At 45.2% G+C, this 21,310-nt stretch overlaps 1 protein-coding gene across 1 annotated transcript in view; it reads right to left on the bottom strand.

Moving 5' to 3' along the window:
- Window positions 1-1,709: 1,709 nt before the first annotated feature.
- LOC126278270 (juvenile hormone esterase-like) overlaps window positions 1,710-21,310 on the bottom strand; it is a 51,861-nt gene continuing 32,260 nt past the window's right edge. The window contains exons 8-11 of the mRNA XM_049978273.1: window positions 14,513-14,703; window positions 14,293-14,422; window positions 5,946-6,072; window positions 1,710-2,186 (exon numbers count right to left, since the gene is read on the bottom strand). Coding sequence (XP_049834230.1) covers window positions 2,024-2,186; window positions 5,946-6,072; window positions 14,293-14,422; window positions 14,513-14,703 — 611 coding nt within the window. The 3' untranslated portion in view covers window positions 1,710-2,023. The remainder of the gene's footprint in view (window positions 2,187-5,945; window positions 6,073-14,292; window positions 14,423-14,512; window positions 14,704-21,310) is intronic.

Raw genomic sequence — 21,310 nt, forward strand, 5'->3', positions numbered from 1 at the left:
AGCAAGCAAGAAGACAAAGCTCAGTAGATAACCCTGGATGTTCTCAATTTAAAAAACAAAACGAGAGAATACGTAAATACAAAAGTAAGACAAGCAAAAGGCACACTTATATCTACAAAATGAAACTTACTGGAGGTACAAAATGGCAAAGCAGGAATGGATAAGGAGAAATGCAATGCTGTAGAATCGTGCATGACTACAGGAAAGACAGACATCATACACAGAAAAAATTAAAACCTCTTTTGGGAAAAGTGAAGTTCTTGCATGGATAGTGACAGCTCAGATGGTAAGCTTGTACTGAACAAAGAAGAGAAAGCTGAAAGGCAAAAGGAACGTGTAGAGTCTTAACAACAGGATCAAACATGAAGGCAAAAGGGACGTGTAGAGTCTTAACAACGGAATCAAACATGAAGACAGTGTTACAGAAACGGAAGTCGGAGGAAGTGACACTGGGAGAAGGATTTGACCGAGCGCTGATAAACGTAAGCCAAAACAAACAACTTGGGTCGATGATTCCTAAGAATTAACAAAATTTTTCAGATAACGAAATATGATCAAATTATTCAAAACAGGACACAAGAAACACAAGAGAGGTGAGATACAATCAGACTTCAAGAAGAATTCCTATTCGAAACACAACTTAGGCTGAAAGCTGTGACTACAACCGAGCCATTAATTTAATATTTATTGTCACCAAATACTAACACAAAGTAGTTAACAAATTGACTGCTAGAAAGTCATTTTAGGAGATACAGTGAAAAAAGTAAATCCTACATTTACAGCACCTATGTATTCAGAGAAAGTTTGTTGACGAAACGAGTACATTGATATTGTGAAGGTAGCAAGGATATAGTGTAGGGAGCGAAACCTTATCCACGGCTGGTATAGGTGCCAAACTGCCGTTGTAAGGTTTGAAGAACGTGAAAACAAGCTATAGTTAAGACGTTTGTGAAACAAAGGCGCTGCAGATCTGTCCATTGAGCATCCAGTAAAGGAAACCAAAGAGAAATTATGAAAGGGAGCTAAAGTTAAGTGGTAATAAATGAAAACTTCAAGATATGACTAAGGACACAGAACTGCTGTCAGAGAGAGGAAAGGACTTGGATGATCAGATGAACAGAATGAATAGTCTCTCGAAAATAGGATCTAAGACGAACGTCATCAAAAGTAAAACAACTATAATGGAGCGCAGCTGAATTAAATTACATGATGCTAAGGGAATTACACTAAAACCTAAGGCATTAATGTTAATGTATGAGTTCTGCTATTTGGCTAACATCTAACATAGATTAAGTTGTCTTGTTTGAAAGTGTTTGATTAGTGTAGCCATGTAAGGAAGTGAAAAGATAAAAAAATTACAGACAAGAGAACAACAATGTATGAAATCAGGTGCTACTGAAGAATGCTGAAGGTTGGATTAGTCTTGTTGCTATGGAGAGGGTAGTGGATCGAAATTAAAGCAAAACTTTGTAAAAAACATGGGATCGGTTGATATGACACCCCCTGCGGCACTAAGGTACCATAAATTCAGTCAAGTTTGGAAGAGTGAGGAGTAAAATTTGTAGAGGAAGAACGATACTCGTCAAAGATAATGAGGTTAGAAGGAGGTATGTGGTTCTTGTTGCGGCTAGCGTGAAGAGTTCCGTCAAAACAATCTTCGGACTGAATACTACAGCATTTATGCCAATTGATAGGATTTCCACAAAAAGTTTTCCTTCTTTGATTTGTATTTATATCACTTATGCACAAGATACAAAAGGATATAGTACTCGGTAGCATTCAATTGAAAAGTTGTTCATATTTAGTATTTAAATCTGCCTCTTACAATACACAAAAAGTCTCAGCTATATATTTTGAAGACACTAGAGGCCATCCAGTGAGTGACGAGTTGTCGATAAGTAAATAGGCAAAAACGTATGTTATGTAAATAAAAAGTGTCCAGTCTTTCATTACTCTATTGTTTTACATATAATATTTAAATAATATGACCAGTGATCAACAGTTTTTATAATCACAGCGAGTTTCAGTAGTACGCAGGAATCACTGAGTGCACGAAGTCCATCCGCTCAGCGTTCCTGTTTTGCTGGACGGTAGAGTTGACGTCAATGTTGAGGAAGTACTTGGTTTCCAGGCTGTAGGCAGGCCAGCCGCCCTCAATCACAGGATCGTCCTCAGGGGTGGGATTCCTGCAAGCATCAGAACTTATAAGTCAGAGCATGCGGCTTAACAGTGTTGAAGCATCGAGGTACACGAAGTATCCACCATATGATTGGTAGCCTTGAAACCAATCTAAAAAGTAAATGAGGTAACAAAGGAAAGTGAGAGAGAGTAATAGATTGATAAATACAAAATGTAAGCAGAAAGACATGTACAGATGTAGGCATTTCCTGCTAAATACACTTTTGTTTTCGGATTTTTACTTTGTCAAGAAAATCTAAAACGTGTAAGTTAGCATACATTACATTTCTATAATACTGCTACTCCGCATAAACATTATATGCTTCACCTAACAGCATATTTCGTAGTAATTTATTTAATCTGTCGTTCAACTTTGGTAAATGTTACTCTAGATATCTTAACTGACGATATGCAAGAAGATTCTTGTTGACAACATGTCCATAGACATTCGCACAGGGTACCGGAACATTCACAAGAATTATGAGGGATTAGCTGTGGAAACTAGAGAAGCATTGTTGTCGTACTTCTTATTTCTCCCTTCTCTTTGACTGCTGCAAGAAATGACAAATTTGTGCTTAACAGTGCTTGCTGTTTATCTAATAAGATCATCAGTTCAGCGCATTTAACTACATATTGTGTTGAATGGCCATACGCAAATTCGAAATGATTAGTATTGGCTAAAAAGGAAATATTGAAGCTGAAGGACACGAAACTGCAGCCGTTTTCCTTGTACATGTCAGATTCGATGTCGATATTGCGTTTCATCAGCTGCATTAGTGAAACTTGAAGGCAGAGTTTTTGAGTTACAGCTTAGTAGATTAGAGTTTTTTTCGTCTACGTAAGACTAATCAGACCTTTTAAATGTCAGATTAGTGCTTTGCTAAGAAATATGGGGATATTAACTGTGAATCAAAAAGTTGCACTTCCAATGATTTGAAGACAAATGGATTTTGTGGAGCGATATTAGTTCTGTTCTCTTATGACAGTAGTAGTCTACGTAGGCGACTTCAAAACCAGCGCAGGATTTTCTGACTTTCGCTTTTGTTGCTTGACAACGGGGGGCCGGGTTTAGAATGCCAGTCTACCGCACCATCTTTGTCAGCCAGCGACACAACGTTTCGTAACTTATTTTTGCCCTTTGACGCCAAACGCTACACGATATACTTTTAATATCGTGCCTTGTTAACTCTGTAACAACCTGGAAATTTTTTAGTTTGTCTACAATTTCTGCCTCTCCTTATCACATGCCCCAACGTGTATAATTAGAAGCTTCTAGTTTGTTGGCTGGATACTCTCTTTGAAATTCTGAAGTTAGCGTAGGTAAAATACAGTGAGGTAAAGGCTGTTTACAACTTGTACAGAAACTAGACTGCATTTCCAAAAGTCGAGTGGCATGAAAGGGAGAGAGTGATTGAAGAGTGAGTGAGACAGGGTTGTTATTCATTGAGAAAGCCGTAAAAGAAACAAAATTAAAATGGATCCGAGAAATTAAAGTTCAAGGAGAAGAAACAATAACTTTGAGATTTGTCAATAGCATTGTATATTTCTCAGAAGCAACAACTGACTTGGAAGAGCACGTGAACAGACTGGACAAGGTCTTGAATCGACGATATAAAATAAACATCAACAAAAGCAAAACAAGAAAAACATTTATGAAGAAGAGGAATTTGGTAATATCGAATATAGATGTTAAGTTTTAGGGCCGGCCGCTGTGCCAGAGCGGTTCTAGGCGCTTCAGTCTAGAACCGCGCGACCGCTACGGTTGTAGGTTCGAATCCTACCTCTGGAATTCATGTGTGATGTCCTTAGGTTAGTTACGCTTAAGTAGTTACAAGTTCTAGGGGACTGTTGACCTCAGATGTTAAATCCCATAGTGCTCAGAGCCATTTGAAACATAAGTTTTAGGATGTGTTTTTCTCAATGTAGGGTACTTGTATGAGGTGTAGCCGTGAATGAATGTGAAATATGGGCGATAAATAGCTCAGACAAGATGGAGAATAGAAGCTTTTGAATTGCAGTGGTAGAGAAGAAGGGGAAGATAAGATATCACGTAACTAATGAGGAGCCTCTGAATAGAGTTCAGTATTGTGAAGAAAAGAAATGTGTGGTACAACCTGATTAGAAGTGAGGGTTGGTTGATAGTACAGATTCTGAGACATCAAGGGACCATAAATTTAGCCCTAGAATGCGGGTGTGGGGATTGCAAAAATTGTACGAGAAGGCTAAGAGATGCATACTGCAATCACATTCAGAAGGATATAAGTTGCAGTAGTTTTCCGGAGATGAAGAGGCTTGCACAGGATATCTATGAGGTCTCCATTGAACCAATCTTCGCACTGAAGACACTTAACAGCAACGCACAAAGTAAACTTGCGACAACTTGTAAAATCACAGTAAAATACTGCTTACAATTCCTGAATGTACTACCTGTATGTCGCGTGTTCTTTACTCTCGCATACTTGTGTTCTACGCATCCAATACAATTCGGAAACCATCATTATTCTCAAAAATTCTTTACTGTTGGCTTGACATGATCATCTTTGGGGACAGGTGTGTGGAAAGCGTGCATATTATCCCAAATCGCTTGACAAGTTTCCCTCACTTTTCTCCCAACTTTAACATAAGATGTTCTAAGTGAATATACCAGTGTCATGAACGAAGAACCGCCTGCCAGGAATCTGTAATGTTTTCCCCGCATCCTTCCTCGTTCTTTCAAACAATCTTGTCATCATTAATTCTGTAACTACTCCTGCCATTGTCAAAACTTATTCTCTGGTTAATTTCACAAACCTTGCCAGAATCACCAGTTTAGTTACCTCGCGTTTATTCTCTGGTTAGTCGTTTTTATGTGTTCGTACAAAACGTTTTCCGCGCTGTTCTGAGAACAGAACCTGAAAGAATGATTACCGGGGACTATGCAACTAGCCCTTAGTGGAGTAGCGATCCAGTAAAAACTTCCTGTCAAAATTTCAGTGGATACATAGAGAAGGTAAACAGGTAATCTTTCTTTCCTGTTATTCCTGTTAGTCTTTTATTTCCACTCTGGAAGTGCGAATGTATCGATATCGCTAGACAATTATAACAACACTGATCATTCGCACAACCAATCAACTACATAAACAAACAGCGATTTCCATTCTCCTGTTCGGGTTTATTCGGCTCAGATCGAGTACCCCCGTCTCTTTTACTTCGCGGGAAACTTATTTGGCGGTGCGACGGCGATTCCCCTGGCAGAAACATCACGTAAACTTTGTACGCATTTAAAAATCAACATTTAATTCGTTAAGAAATTAACTTAGAATGTGTACAAAAATGTTGAAAACCCAACAGGGATGCGTTTCAGTATTATATAAATAATCGATAGGCCAACGTGCGCCGGATGCTAGGAGTTTTACGAAACAAGATTTTTTTTCTTCAAGGACATGGGTTAGGCGCCCGCTGAAATTGCCGCCCGGGGCAGATACCACGGTTACCCACCTCCCTCCCCCTATCCCAGATCCCGGCCAGCCTAAATTAATCGCGCCTAAATAACCGTGCTGTCCGTGGGCCGAAGCGGGGCAAAGACACAAGGAAAGGAAGAAGCTGATTAGGAAGTTTTCCGGCTTAATATTAAGACCATGTTCTGCCGGACACGGACGAAAAATTTAATTGAATCAGATGGACATAGTGCCTATGTAGCTTATAGTTCAAAGCTTTTTAGTCATAGATTTATGATGCTCTTACTCTAAAGTGTCGAAAAGTTGTGCAGTATGTCAGCGAATACTCACAGGTACTTGGCGAAGTTTGTCCAGAGCTTGACGACCATGGTTCGCACCTTCTGCTCGTCAGAGTCTGGGTCCAGCTTTAGATCGGGCGTATACCAGATGGATTTCAAGTCATAATTGTGCCAGGCACCTGTGGAATAAGAATATTCCTTTTTTGGGTTTCATTGCTTATTATAGTCTGGAGGAGGTAGGACTCTGCTGTATGAATACAGTTTCTTCAAACAACATCTTCTCCTAAGTTTAGCAGGGTTAACTTTTCATATTAAATGTTATCCAAGTGAACTGTTCTACTAGGTGTGCCTCGCACACCGTCGGCTGAAACATGCATATAGACTCTTATTGACTCTTCGGCTGAAACTACTGTCTAGATTTAAATATCGCCTCCTGTTCCGGAACGTTAATATCCCACCGGCGACATACATTGAAAGGTAAACACATCTAATTCATTACAAACCTGATCACTCCTTGCGGCCTGTCAAACAGATTACTGCTCTTGATTTATATGTACTGTGGTTTCTCAAAATATTCCAAGGGGATGCAAATTGATTTACAGTGATAATGGCTCACACCTTCTCCTATTCTTGTGCACAGTTAAGCCTCTTAAAATATACACTACTGGCCAATAAAACTGCTACACCAAGAAGAAATGTAGATGATAAACGGGTATTCATTGGACAAATGTATTACACTAGAAATGACATGTGATTACATTTTCACGCACTTTGGGTGCATAGATCCTGGGAAATCAGTAGCCAGAACAACTACCTCTCGCCGCAATAACGGCCTTGATATGCCTAGGCATTGAATCAAACAGAGCTTGAATGGGGTGTACAGGTACAGCTGCCCATGCAGCTTCAACACGATACCACAGTTCATCAAGAGTAGTGACTGGCGTACTGTGACGAGCCAGTTGCTCGGCCACCATTGACCAGACGTTTTCAGTTGGTGAGAGATCTGCAGAATGTGCTGCCCAAGTCAGCAGTTGAACATATTCTACATCCAGAAAGGCCCGTACGGGACCTGCAACATGCGTTCGTGCATTATCCTGTTAAAATGTAGGGTTTCGCAGGGATCGAATGAAGGGTAGAGCCACGGGTCGTAACACATCTGAAATGTAACGTCAAGGTTCAAACTACCGTCAATGCGAACAAAAGGTGACCGAGACGTGTAACCAATGGCACCCATACCATCACGCCGGGTGATACACCAGTATGGCGACGACGAATACACGCGTTCAATGTACGTTCACCGCGATGACGCCGAACACGGATGCGACCATCATGATGCTGTAAACAGAACCTGTATTCATCCGAAAAAATTACGTTTTGCCATTCGTGCATCCAGGTACGTCGTTGAGTACACCATCGCAGGCGTTCCTGCCTATGATGCAGCGCGAAGGGTAACCACAGCCATGGTCTCCGAGCTGATAGTCCATGCTGATGCAAACGTCGTCGAACTGCTAGTGGAGATGGTTGTTGTCTTGCAAGCGTCCCTATCTGTTGACTCAGGGATCGAGACATGGCTGCACGTTCCGTTACAGCCATGCGGATAAGATGCCTGTCATCTCGATTGCTAGTGATACGAGGCCTTTGGGATCTAGCACGGCGTTCCGTTTTACTCTCCTGAACCCACCGATTAAATATTCTGCTAACAGTCATTGGAGCTCGACCAACGAGAGTAGTAATGTTGCGATACGATAAACCGCAATCGCGATAGGCTACAACCCGACCATTCTCAAAGTCGGAAACGTAATGGTACGCATTTTCCCTCCTTCCACGAGGCCTCACAACAGCGTTGCTCCAGGCTAAGCCGGTCAACTGCTGTTTGTGTATGAGAAATCGGTTGGAAACCTTCCTCATGTCAGCACTTTGTAGGTGTCGCCACCGGCACTAACCTTGTGTGAAAGCTCTGAAAAGCTTATAATTTGCATATCACAGCATCTTCTTCCTGCCGGTTACATTTGGCGTTTGTAGCACGTCGTCTTCGTGGTGTAGCAATTTTAATGGCCAGTAGTGTATGTTGTAATGTTCAACGGGGGCTTCACAATGTGAGTTACTGTTTATTGTATGAGGTGGAATAACGTTTGTTGAAACTATACTTCAAAGCGAGACTGATACATAACAGTCCTCTTTCAACAAAGTCACCCAATCCCTGTAAGCAACGGTCGGAACATTCTACCAATCGTTCAGTTCTACTATGATAGAAATTTGACGTTGGTCACGGGTCCATTCTAGAACCGCACTGTGAACGTTCTCATCGTGTTAAAATCTCTTTCACCCCCTACTTATAGCTTGCTGGAAAGGTGCAAATCTTATTATGCATCTGTTCTTCTCTATCAGCATCACCGAACATCTGAGCGGCCTTGGCCACGCTGCATGATTTCGCCACCGCTGGACGGGGAAATGCATTATCTATATACCGCAAGAATATGATCGTGAATAAGTATTCGATTCGGACGTTTCACCCACGAGAATGGTAATGCCGCGTGTACAGAAACTTCCAGCTGCCTCCCCATTTAACGCGTACCACTGTGAGACAACTTCTCCCGGAAAGCAATGTCATACGCTCATTCCATTTTTTTTATTCTGCCCTTCATCTATGTTCCGTCGCTCAGCATTGTGATGGATGTTGTAGACTGTGGTTCGTAGTCTATGCCTAGAGGTGCAACTGACGGCGTGAAAAGGCTGCGAACTTCGTTGGTCGACGGAGCTCTGTTAATTTCTCCTTTAAATGCGTACTAGTCGTAATTGGTACACTGTGGTCATCGGGTGGTGTCGTTGACCGCTGGCAACCCCTACGACATCGGTTCAAAGTTTTTTTCCTCATGAGAGAGTTAACTGTTAATTGTTTTAATGACGACGCTCAGGTTTATGCCAACTCGACGGACAGTTTCCCACGTTGAAATTCGTTTTGCCTTAAATTGAAAACGCGCGGGAAGCCTAAGCCTGATATTACATTTCGAGGTATGTTGAGACACTGAACTCTGTACACAAGTTGCATTGTTCTTTTCACGAATGGAGGCAGATGACTCAATGGTTACTCACAGAAAAAGCTACTTGCACTTTCATTACACAAATGGAAGTACGTGTCGATATCGTGTGTCGTGAGAAGGGTATTGAGCCAAATTTTTATGATAAAAAAGCATGAACAATGCAAGTCATGAAGAACACACCATTTCCTGGCTGCAACTGTGCACGCGTCCTATTCGCTGCTGTGGCCACAATCTTTCTAAGCGTGTGTGATTAACGCTTACAGTGCAGGCTTATGTGTTAGTGATTTTCGCAGGGCAGTAGGTGTTTCCCAGCAACGCTCGGAAAGAAGCTTCTGGAAGTCGTAGTGGGAGGCAATACTTTAACAAAAGTGTTTGATTACTGGGTGCAACAAATAACTAACTGAAAATTACGTTGCTTGTTTCTGAGACTGACTGGCGAAAACGGCTAAATCCATAAATATTACAAAAATGTGTGTGTTTGTGTGTGTGTGAGTCTTAGGAATCTCCTCCTAAACTACTGGACCGATTTCAATGAAACTTGGTACACACACCCCTTAGTGTCAGGCAACCCTCGCTGTCGGGATAAGAGTCACCTACTTATCATAGTTCACAAGAAGTCACGTTATAGTCACTCATATAAGAAAAAACGGCTGCATCGTGCATGAAATATAAATTTATTACTTCTTTGCTACTAACTCTATTCGCAGCATATTTGCAAACAGTACCCACGTATGCCGCTAAATCTACCCACACAAATATATCATTGCAGCAGAGATAGTTCCAGAGATATGACCTCATATGCACTGAGATGCGTGAATAAATGCCATATCATACATGAACTTTTAATACATAAAGTCGAGCCATCTTAAGAACCTACTTAAGTGATTAACAATGCAAGATCACAGGGTCATGTACGTGCGTGTTAAACTTCTGCAAATGTGAAATTCTGGCACATTAATAACACCGGGAAACGCTTGTAGCAGCTTCCAACAGCGAAGCACAAATGGCTTTAGGGGGGGAAACAATAGCCATCTATAGAACTGTCAAGAGGCGCGGCCGTGGAGACGTTTAACAACATCGCGTTGTAGACACGCGTTGCAGATGCACCCAGCGTACAAACCATTTGGTTTCTAATAGAAAATTGTCAAAATAGATACCCATGCTGTGTCGGGTTTATCACCAAGTATTAAACAGTTTAGGGAAGTGGACTGAATCTCGCGAAACATAGCCGTCTGAGGCGCTGATAACTTACTGGGGAAATGCGTGACCTTAAACGCTCAGAAAAATGTGCATATATCGTAAATCGCTCATCCGAGAAACAGTGGTAATAACCCTTCACATGCTAAACTGCACCTCTTGCCTAGAGAGACATATGAATGATCACCTATTCAAGATCGACGAGAAGAACTTTGGTAACCTGAAGAAACAAAACATCGAGAGGAAAGGACCAAAAGCACACCGAAGACAACATAATGTTGACAATAGCTTGATGTGAATTTTTTAAAGTAATATGAGCTCTATGTGATCAGTTTCGTTGATTTTGTAGGATTAAGATGTCCCTCTGAGCTATGCAATCAACTTCCAGCACCGAAATACAGTCATCTGTTACAACATGCTTGAAAAAAAGCAAATTAAGACATTCACATAACAACATCTTCGCTTGAAAATGCATGAAGCTAGTAACTGATCTGAAAGAACAGATACCAATGATGACCAAGCAGCTTCTCTAGAAAGAAATGATAGTTAATCGAAACCCTCAACTGCCAACTGGTGTAGTTGATATACCTCAATGAGGACAGCTGAAAACGTGTGCTCCGACCGGGCCTCGAACCCGGGCTCTCTCGCTTACATGGCAGACACTCTACCCATCTGAGCCACAGAGGGCACAAATGATAGCGCGACTGCAGGGACTTATCCCTTGCACGCTCCCCGTGAGACCAACATTCCCAACTGTCCACAACCTACATACGTGGTGTTGCTAATAGATATTTGCACATTTATTCATTACTGGCGGCAAATAAGGTGACAATTTCCGCAAGAGTTCGGGCAAAGTGTGCGCCTTCGCATTGAAGAAGGTCAATAGGTGGGTAGCCTTGAACTATATGAAGATAGTAACTGTTCTGGAAGAACATATACCAAGGATGACCGTGCAGCTTCTCTAGAAAGAAGTGATAATTAATCGAAACACTCAGCTGCCAATAGGTGTTGTTGGTATACCTCATTGGGGATAGTTGAAAGTGTATGAACCGACCGGGACTCGAACTCTTGATCTCCTGCTTACATGGCAGACGCTCAATCCATCTGAGCCACCGAGGGCACAGAGCATAGCGCGACTGCAGGGACTTATACCGTGCACGCTTCCCCCGAGACCCACATTCCCAACTGTCCACAACCTACATCCGTAATGTTCCTAATATATATTTGCCCATTCACTCATTACTCGCGCCAGCTAAGGTAACGACTCCCGTAGGATTCGGGCAAAGGGTGATCATTCGTTTACGGGAATCGTCACCTTAGTTGGCGCGAGTAATGAGTGAATGGGCAAATATCTATTAAGAACATTGCAAATGTAGTTGTGGACTGTTGGGAATGTGGGTCTCACGGTAAGCGTGCAAGGGATAAGTCCTTGCAGTCGCGGTCTCCTCTGTGCCCTCGGTAGCTCAGCTGGATAGAGCTTCTGCCATGTAAGCAGAATATCCTCGGCTCGAGTCCCAGTCGGAGCACACATTTTCAGCCATCCCCATTGAGGTATATCAACAACACCTGTTGGCAGCTGAGGGTTTCGATTAATTATCATTGCTTGAAAAAGTAATTAGTATGACGTTTGATTATGGACTTATTGAATGCAGATGTTGAATGTGAAAAAGTTGCCTTTTGTCAGATGTGGTCATCGATGTATTCCCATTTTTTGCCCTTTCATTGATATCCCACACCTGCAATTAGAAGATTTGTATATACATAGCATTATATGGTCAGGACAAAAAGTATGTAGTTCAGGTAGTTCAATTGTTTTAAGCTCAGAAAAATGCATCAGTAAGTTACTACACTGAAGTACACTATGTGATCAAAAGTATCCGGATACCTATCTGAAAATAACTTAAACGTTCGTTGCACACTATATCGATTATGCTGGAATTCAGTATGGTGTTAGCCCACCATTAGCCTTGATGACAGCTTCCACTCGCGTAGGCATGCGTTCGATGTGCTGGAAGGTTTCTTGGCAGCCCATTCTTCACAGAGTGTTGCACTGAGGAGGGGTATCGATGAGGTCAGGCAAGACGTCGGCCTCCCAAAACATCCCAAAGGTGTTCTACAGGATTCAGGTCAGGATTCTGTGCAGGCCAGACCATTACAGGGATGTTACTGTCATGTAACCACTCCGCCACAGGCCGTACATTATGAGCAGGTGCTCAATCGTGGTGAATGATTCAGTCGCCATCACTCAATTGCTCTTCTACAGTGGGAAGCAAGAATATGCTTAAAACATCAATGTAGGCCTGTGCTGTGATAGTGCCACGCAGATCAACCCTCCATGCAAAACACGATAACACCATAACACCACTACCTACGAATTTTTCTGTTGGCACTAGACACGCTTGCGGATAACGTTCACCGGGCATTCGCCATACCCAAACCCTGCCATCGAATCTCCTCATTGTGTACAGTGATTCGTCACTACACACAACGTTTTTCCACTGTTTAATTGTCCAACTTCATACTCCTTACACCGAGGCGTCGTTTGGCATTTCCCGGCCTGATTTGTGGCTTGCGAGCAACTGCTCGACGAAGTTTTCTCACCACCCGCCCAGCTGTCACGATACTTGCAGTTGGTCCAGATGCAGTTTGGAATTCCTGTGTGAAGATCCGGATAGATGTCTGCCTATTACACATTACGACCCACTTCAACTGTCGGCGATCTCTGTCAGTCAAAAGATGAGGTCGGCCTGTACGCTTTTTGCTGTACGTGTCCCTTCACGTTTCCATTTCACTATCACATCGGTAACAGTGGACCTTGGGGTGTTTCGGAGTGTGGAAATCTCGCGTACAGACGTATGACACAAAAGACATCCAATCCCCTAACCACGTCCGAAGTCCGTGAGTCCCACGGAGCGCCCCACTCTGCTATCTCACCATGTCTAATGATTACTGAGGTCGCTGATATCTAGTATCTGGCAGTAGATGGCAGCACACTGCATCTAATATGAAAAACGTTTGTTTTTAGGCGTGTCCGGATACTTTTGATAACATAGTGTTCGTATGTTTAATGTCCTATTATTTCGATATTTTGTTTGTGCGCTACAAATACTCCTCTCTTACACCTTGAGTAGGTGATCATTGTGGTACGACGTGAAGTTCCGCATGCGATTGGGTCCACCTACTGTTTCTGGGACGAGTTAATTATGTTCTACGAAAATTTTCGTACGGTTATGCGTGTTCGATGCGATGTACTTCCCTTGTTAGATACTGAGGAGGACAGAGTGCTTGGGTAGTCATAGAGCTTTTATTGTTGATTAGTGAGAATTTAACGCCGTTTTGGAGGTTACAAAATGGTTCAAATGGCTCTGAGCACTATGGGACTTAACATCTCAGGTCATCAGTCCCATAGAACTTAGAACTACTTATACCTAACTAACCTATGGACATCCCACACATCCATGCCCGAGTCAGGATTCGAACCTGCGACCGTAGCGGTCGCACGGTTCCAGACTGAAGCGCCTAGAACAGCTCGGCCACCAGCGGACGGCTTGGAGATTACATACAGAGGACTCTTATTTAGACTGACTTGGTAATTTAAGACGACAGAGGATTAATGAGGATCTGCCACTAAACGTTTCTAAGAAAATTGTGAAATTTGTCTCGTGCATTTCGCACCGCTGTGTTCCTCCTTAACTGAGCGGTCGGTTCGGTATGATTGCCATGCGGAGGCCTCGGCTTTGATTCCTGACACAGAGGGATTTGTTCTTAGTTGCAGAAGTGGTACAGAATGCAGTCAACCTCGTTATGTCAACAGAAGACTGATAAGTAGCGGTGCGAAGGTTAAGAAAAAGGACAACTAGCGAAACAGCGGTGAGCTAACCACATGCACCTCCATGCAGCATCCAATGACACCTTTGGCAGAGGATGACACTGCGATCGTCGGGCCAGACTGGTTTATTTAGAGGTTTACCGTGCTTCGTTTGGAGTCCAGTAGCTCCGTGGAAAGACGAAAGACGAAAGCTGAAAGCAACAGTTCCTTATAACCGGTGTCAAACAATTTTTTGGGCAGTTTAGTTGTTGCAGATGCCAGAGTTTTGTGTTGTCTCGTATGCAAGCGGGAAACGTCCCCCTCAGCTTGTTTCTGCCTTGCCCCACACTCACCAGGAAGGCCGATGTCCGGACTCGTTCCCGTGTAGTCGTACTGGTAGTAGAAGACGGACTGAGTCATGGTGGTACTTAGCAGTCGCACCGTCGTGTCTGCCGGCTCTCCATTATTCAGGTCCGTCATCATCTGGGACAAGGCGAAACGAAAGCATTAATCATCCGACCGAGTGTAAGTCCGAAATTGTTGTGTAGTTGGCTGCGGAAAGTATCTACTCACAGCTGCGTACTGGACGGCGTCGTCAGCCGTGATGTTGGTGATGTTGCCGAAGTAGAACTGCCTGAGGACGGTCGCCGCCTGCCGCTTGGACTCAATGTCACCCAGGCGCAGTACGAAGTCGATGGCTCCCTCGAAGTCCGTGTTCAGCTGCTCCAGTACAGAATCGGCGATGATGGCCTCGCCTCCAGAATCTGTAAGGAAAAGAGACGAACTGTGGAAATCGCAATATTAACATCCAGCATTCGTACTCCATATACTTCTACACCTACGCTTAGCAGTCAACTACAAGGTACTTTTCATTGTCACACCGCCTTCTGTCATCGCGTGTCTAACAGTTATGATTTTTCTGCATTTCATATGTTACACCCTCGTCCAGTCAAACAATACTTACATCATTTGCACCCTGCTCCACTGCATGTACTCATTGCCACCACTTAGACCTAGTGTGGGGTCCCATACTCTTGAGCAGTATTCGAGTATTCACAGTTAAGCTAAAACAATATGACCACTGCAGACTTTGGGCCCGTGTCGTGTAACAAAAGTATGCAAGCGGGGCACACACTGATGAGGGATCACCTTAGCGAAGATATGGGCTGCAAATGGATAAATCCATTGAGACAAGTACCTTTCAGAAAGGGCTGATTATTATTACGCAAATTCTGTGAACGTGTATTTCGAAAACGGCGAAACTGGTCGAAAGTTCACATGCTAATGTCACGAGCATCTACGGTAAGATGTAGAAGGACCGTGAAACAACCATTAGGCTCTAAATGGTTGGACGTCCACGACACAAGGCGGTGAATGACTGTCTTATAAAATTCCCGGAGCTGCGATGTTAACCAGTTCCGCACATACAGCTGGACGCCGTCGTCCGAGGTGAATCGCTATGCTGACGTTCATCTTTGACCAAGATGTTACTCTTAAACATTGACCATCCTTCGCCAAGCGATCTAATCAAACCGACCAGGCAATCTCACCAGTGGGGTCATTCTGCTCCACGATAATGCAAAGTCTCATACGTCCAACACACTGGTGGAACTACTGCAGAAATTCAGATGGGAAGTTCTCGGCCACCCTCTATACAGCCCGGACCTCTCTCCCTGTGATTACGCCATTTCTGGTCTCCTTAAAAAGGCTCTGAGAGGCAAACGATTCACCTCGGACGGCGACGTCCAGCTGTATGCGCGGAACTGGTTAACACCGCAGCCCCAGGAACTTTATGAGACAGCCATTCACTGCCCTTTTTCCCAGTGGGACCAGTGTCTCAACAGCCAAGCTCAATTCTTCTAACATACAGGTAAGGTTTTCTGTAATTGTGCGTTCGGCTCGTTTCTTTCTTAACGCCCCTTATATATCAATCCCTCCAAAACTGTTGCAGCCGCAAGATAAGGCCACGACAAATTCAAAATTCATTGCACACTGCCTGACAAAGAAAGCGAAGCACTCTGGAGACACCGTCGGATATCAAAGTAGGTTCGTACACACTCACGCCATTGTTGGGTAAGGAAACTACACTCCTGGAAATGGAAAAAAGAACACATTGACACCGGTGTGTCAGACCCGCCATACTTGCTCCGGACACTGCGAGAGGGCTGTACAAGCAATGAACACACGCGTGGCACAGCAGACAGACCAGGAACCGCGGTGTTGGCCGTCGAATGGCGCTAGCTGCGCAGCATTTGTGCATCGCCGCCGTCAGTGTCAGCCAGTTTGCCGTGGCATACGGAGCTCCATCGAAGACTTTAACACTGGTGGACATGAACAGTATATGCAGTTGATGGACTTTGAGCGAGGGCGTATAGTGGGCATGCGGGAGGCCGGGTGGACGTACCGCCAAATTGCTCAAGACGTGGGGCGTGACAGCGTGTACGTGAACCGTATGTGCAGTTGACGGACTTTGAGCGAGGGCGTATAGTGGTCATGCGGGAGGCGTGGTGGACGTACCGCCGAATTGCTCAGCATGTGGGGCGTGAGGTCTCCACAGTACATCGATGTTGTCGCCAGTTGTCGGCGGAAGGTGCACGTGCCCGTCGACCTGGGACCGGACCGCAGCGACGCACGGATGCACGCCAAGACCGTAGGATCCTACGCAGTGCAGTAGGGAACCGCACCGCCACTTCCCAGCAAATTAGGGACACTGGTGCTCCTGGGGTATCGGCGAGGACCATTCGCAACCGTCTCCATGAAGCTGGGCCACGGTCCCGCACACCGTTAGGCCGTCTTCCGTTCACGCCCCAACATCGTGCAGCCCGCCTCGAGTGGTGTCGCGACAGGCGTGAATGGAGGGACGAATGGAGACGTGTCGTCTTCAGCGATGAGAGTCGCTTCTGTCTTGGTGCCAATGATGGTCGTATGCGTGTTAGGCGCCGTGCAGGTGAGCGCCACAATCAGGACTGCATACGACCGAGGCATACAGGGCCAACACCCGGCATCATGGTGTGGGGAGCGATCTCCTACACTGGCCGTACACCTCTGGTGATCGTCGAGGGGACACTGAATAGTGCACGGTACATCCAAACCGTCATCGAACCCATCATTCTACCATTCCTAGACCGGCAAGGGAACTTGCTGTTCCAACAGGACAATGCACGTCCGCATGTATCCCGTGCCACCCAACGTGCTCTAGAAGTTGTAAGTCAACTACCCTGGCCAGCAAGATCTCCGGATCTGTCCCCCATTGAGCATGTTTGGGACTGGATGAAGCGTCGTCTCACGCGGTCTGCACGTCCAGCACGAAAGCTGGTCCAACTGAGGCGCCAGGTGGAAATGGCATGGCAAGCCGTTCCACAGGACTACATCCAGCATCTCTACGATCGTCTCCATGGGAGAATAGCAGCCTGCATTGGTGCAAAAGGTGGATATACACTGTACTAGTGCCGACATTGTGCATGCTCTGTTGCCTGTGTCTATGTGCCTGTGGTTCTGTCAGTGTGATGTATCTGACCCCAGGAATGTGTCAATAAAGTTTCCCCTTCCTGGGACAATGAATTCACGGTGTTCTTATTTCAATTTCCTGAAGTGTATTAGAGCTGGAATTCTCTGACAAGTAGAGTGCATTGGTGCTGTTTGTCCAGAGCTTTGTTACCAGGCCTAGTACGATATATAAGGGTTGTGAACAGTCAGTTAGCTGAGTGGTAACGTGCTTGCCTCACCTGCAGTGGATCCGAGTTCGATTCCCGGCCGGGTTGGAAATTTTCTCTGCTCGTGGACTGGGTGTTGTGTCATCCTTATCATGGGAACGTAAATCGCCCATTGTGGCGTCACCTGAAATAAGTTTGGACCTAGTGGTCGAACCCGAATAGGGCTTCCCAGCCAACAATGCCATACGATCATTACATTTCATTCTCACTGTGATGGACACGGAGAAACCACATACTCAAGTGAGGCAACATTACTGGACCCTGGCAGTTTCAAGTGGGCATCATTGTAGGTCTCCATTTGACTGGCTGGTCGAATCAGCCAATATCCAGATTTGCGGTCCAATGTTGGAATTCTTGGGCAGTTATATTAATATTCGGGGTTCAGGCTGACCATCACAAGCAAGGATCGGCTTATTGTGAACTAAGACATCGTACCAGCCTCACATCTGTGCCTGCTATCCGGAAACAAGTAATGGACACCCTGCAACATGTGTCATCCTGTGCCATTGGTCGGAGTCCAGAAACCGTCGAACTATGGAGTTACCGACTCATGCGTAGGCTGCCATTAACACCCCTACAGAGACGGCGACGTTTAGGCTGTACTGTGACCAGAAAGAATGGTACTGAGGGAACTCTGATGGAACAATTGTACGTCACAGACATCCTGGGACCTCACGTGTTACTTCTCTTGTAATAGTATCGTGGTGCCATTTTTCAAGACGGCAATGCCCGTCCACATACAGCACGTGCCTATATGAACCGTCTGCGTGATACTGAGGTATTCTCGTGGGCTGCAGGATCCCCCGATCTGTTCTCGACAGAGCATGTGTGCAACCTGCTCGGACGTCAACTCCTTATTACTGCCTGTATCTAATGTATCAAGGACCGTTTACGAGAGTTGCGAGTAGCTTTGTCTCAGGAGAGGCTGCAACGTTCTTAGGTTGCACTTCCCAACCGTATCCGTATATGAAATCAGGCCAGAGGGTCTGTAACCTCATACTGATATGGGACCATACTACCATACTACCATTACAGAAGTGATTCGATCTATAATCACCACAGCAGTATCACTAACCCTCTACGTCAGTTAGTGTATGCACAACTAATGTTGTGTTTCTCTGAGGACAGTATGGGTGTATGGCGGTGGATAGTTATTGTTTTGGCATTGGATGTGTACTGGATGATGATGACAACCAATGACGAAATTAGATGTCCCTGTGCTCAACAATTATTTCTCTAATAACCTATTCTCATATCGAATACCACAACTACACATTTATAGAACAACAATTCTATTTTTTACTTTAACTGTATCACTAACAGTCTCTTATTTCACAAGGTCTAGCGAATTCACAGATGCGCCATTTTCAGGTGCTCACTCCTATTTTAATTAATTTACACTGTCACCTTCTTTTGACGTTTACAGTGTGTATATAAAGTCCAATTTTTACTGCACAAGAACAAAACATTGTACAGATGTCATACATATCGCATTTTGAGGAGAAATTGGAAGTCTTGTTTACAAATATTCGACTTGCGAAACATGAGTGATCCGGCAGATGTCAATACGGTAATACACTCCTGGAAATTGAAGTGAGAACACCGTGAATTCATTGTCCCAGGAAGGGGAAACTTTATTGACACATTCCTGGGGTCAGATACATCACATGATCACACTGACAGAACCAAAGGCACATAGAGGCAACAGAGCATGCACAATGTCGGCACTAGTACAGTGTATATCCACCTTTCGCAGCAATGCAGGCTGCTATTCTCCCATGGAGACGATCGTAGAGATGCTGGATGTAGTCCTGTGGAACGGCTTGCCATGCCATTTCCACCTGGCGCCTCAGTTGGACCAGCGTTCGTGCTGGACGTGCAGACCGCGTGAGACGACGCTTCATCCAGTCCCAAACATGCTCAATGGGGGACAGATCCGGAGATCTTGCCGGCCAGGGTAGTTGACTTACACCTTCTAGAGCACGTTGGGTGGCACGGGATACATGCGGACGTGCATTGTCCTGTTGGAACAGCAAGTTCCCTTGCCTGTCTAGGAATGGTAGAACGATGGGTTCGATGACGGTTTGGATGTACCGTGCACTATTCAGTGTCCCCTCGACGATCACCAGAGGTGTACGGCCAGTGTAGGAGATCGCTCCCTACACCATGATGCCGGGTGTTGGCCCTGTGTGCCTCGGTCGTATGCAGTCCTGATTGTGGCGCTCACCTGCACGGCGCCAAACACGCATACGACCATCATTGGCACCAAGGCAGAAGCGACTCTCATCGCTGAAGACGACACGTCTCCATTCGTCCCTCCATTCACGCCTGTCGCGACACCACTTGAGGCGGGCTGCACGATTTTGGGGCGTGAGCGGAAGACGGCTTAACGGTGTGCGGGACCGTAGCCCAGCTTCATGGAGACGGTTGCGAATGGTCCTCGCCGATACCCCAGGAGCAACAGTGTCCCTAATTTGCTGTGAAGTGGCGGCACTGCGTAGTATCCTACGGTCTAGGCGTGCATCCGTGCGTCGCTGCGGTCCGGTCCCAGGTCGACGGGCACGTGCACCTTGCGCCGACCACTGCCGACAACATCGATGTACTGTGGAGACTTCACGCCCCACGTGTTGAGCAATTCGGCGGTACGTCCACCCGGCCTCCCGCATGCCCACTATACGCCCTCGCTCAAAGTCCGTCAGCTGCACATACGGTTCACGTCCACGCTGTCGCGGCATGCTACCAGTGTTAAAGACTGCGATGGAGCTCCGTATGCCACGGCAAACTGGCTGACACTGACGGCGGCGGTGCACAAATGCTGCGCAGCTAGCGCCATTCGACGGCCAACACCGCGGTTCCTGGTGTGTCCGCTGTGCCGTGCGTGTGATCATTGCTTGTACAGCCCTCTCGCAGTGTCCGGAACAAGTATGGTGGGTCTGACACACCGGTGTCAATGTGTTCTTTTTTCCATTTCCAGGAGTGTAGAATTCTCGCCATACCCGTCCCAGCATGGCGTCGTCGACTGCCGCAGTCGCTTCTCGTATTCCCTCCCATAGCTCTGCTACATCACGTGGTAGAGGCGGTACAGACTCCAGATTTTAATGTGCTGTTTTTGTCGCACTCCAACACACAAAACGCCCGCTCCGACCATGAAGTCACCAAGTTTGTGACTAACGCTGGCTACCGGCCAATTACTAGACTACACTGTGGTGGTATACATGGAAAACAAAATACTCTCAGGGCTTCTCTTCAAAATGACAAATGTATGATATCTGTACAATGTTTGGTTCTTATGCCATAAATAACAAAGTGTTCCCGGACATTATGTACACCCTGTGTAACGTACCGCTGTCAAATTTAAATGTATGAAAAGATAGACTACACTATGTTCACCCACGAAAGTTGAGTGAGTAAATTTATCAGGATGGCAGTAATTACTGGAAAATGGTATATCACCGGCATCATTAGCTGGCGTAAAATAAATTTTTGTGATCGTTGCGCGGTTGGATGGTCTTGCAGCTTGATAATCTTCTTTTATCGTCTTCAGGAATAGTCAATGGGCAGAAGCAATACATATCGTGTCCCACAGTGGGTAGTGGGCTCTCATACTTCCGTGAGCCAAATTCTCAATGGATATGACGTTAAGTGACCAGGTCTGGTT

Source organism: Schistocerca gregaria, chromosome 6 (genome assembly GCF_023897955.1).
Source record: "Schistocerca gregaria isolate iqSchGreg1 chromosome 6, iqSchGreg1.2, whole genome shotgun sequence".
NCBI lineage: Eukaryota > Metazoa > Arthropoda > Insecta > Orthoptera > Acrididae > Schistocerca > Schistocerca gregaria.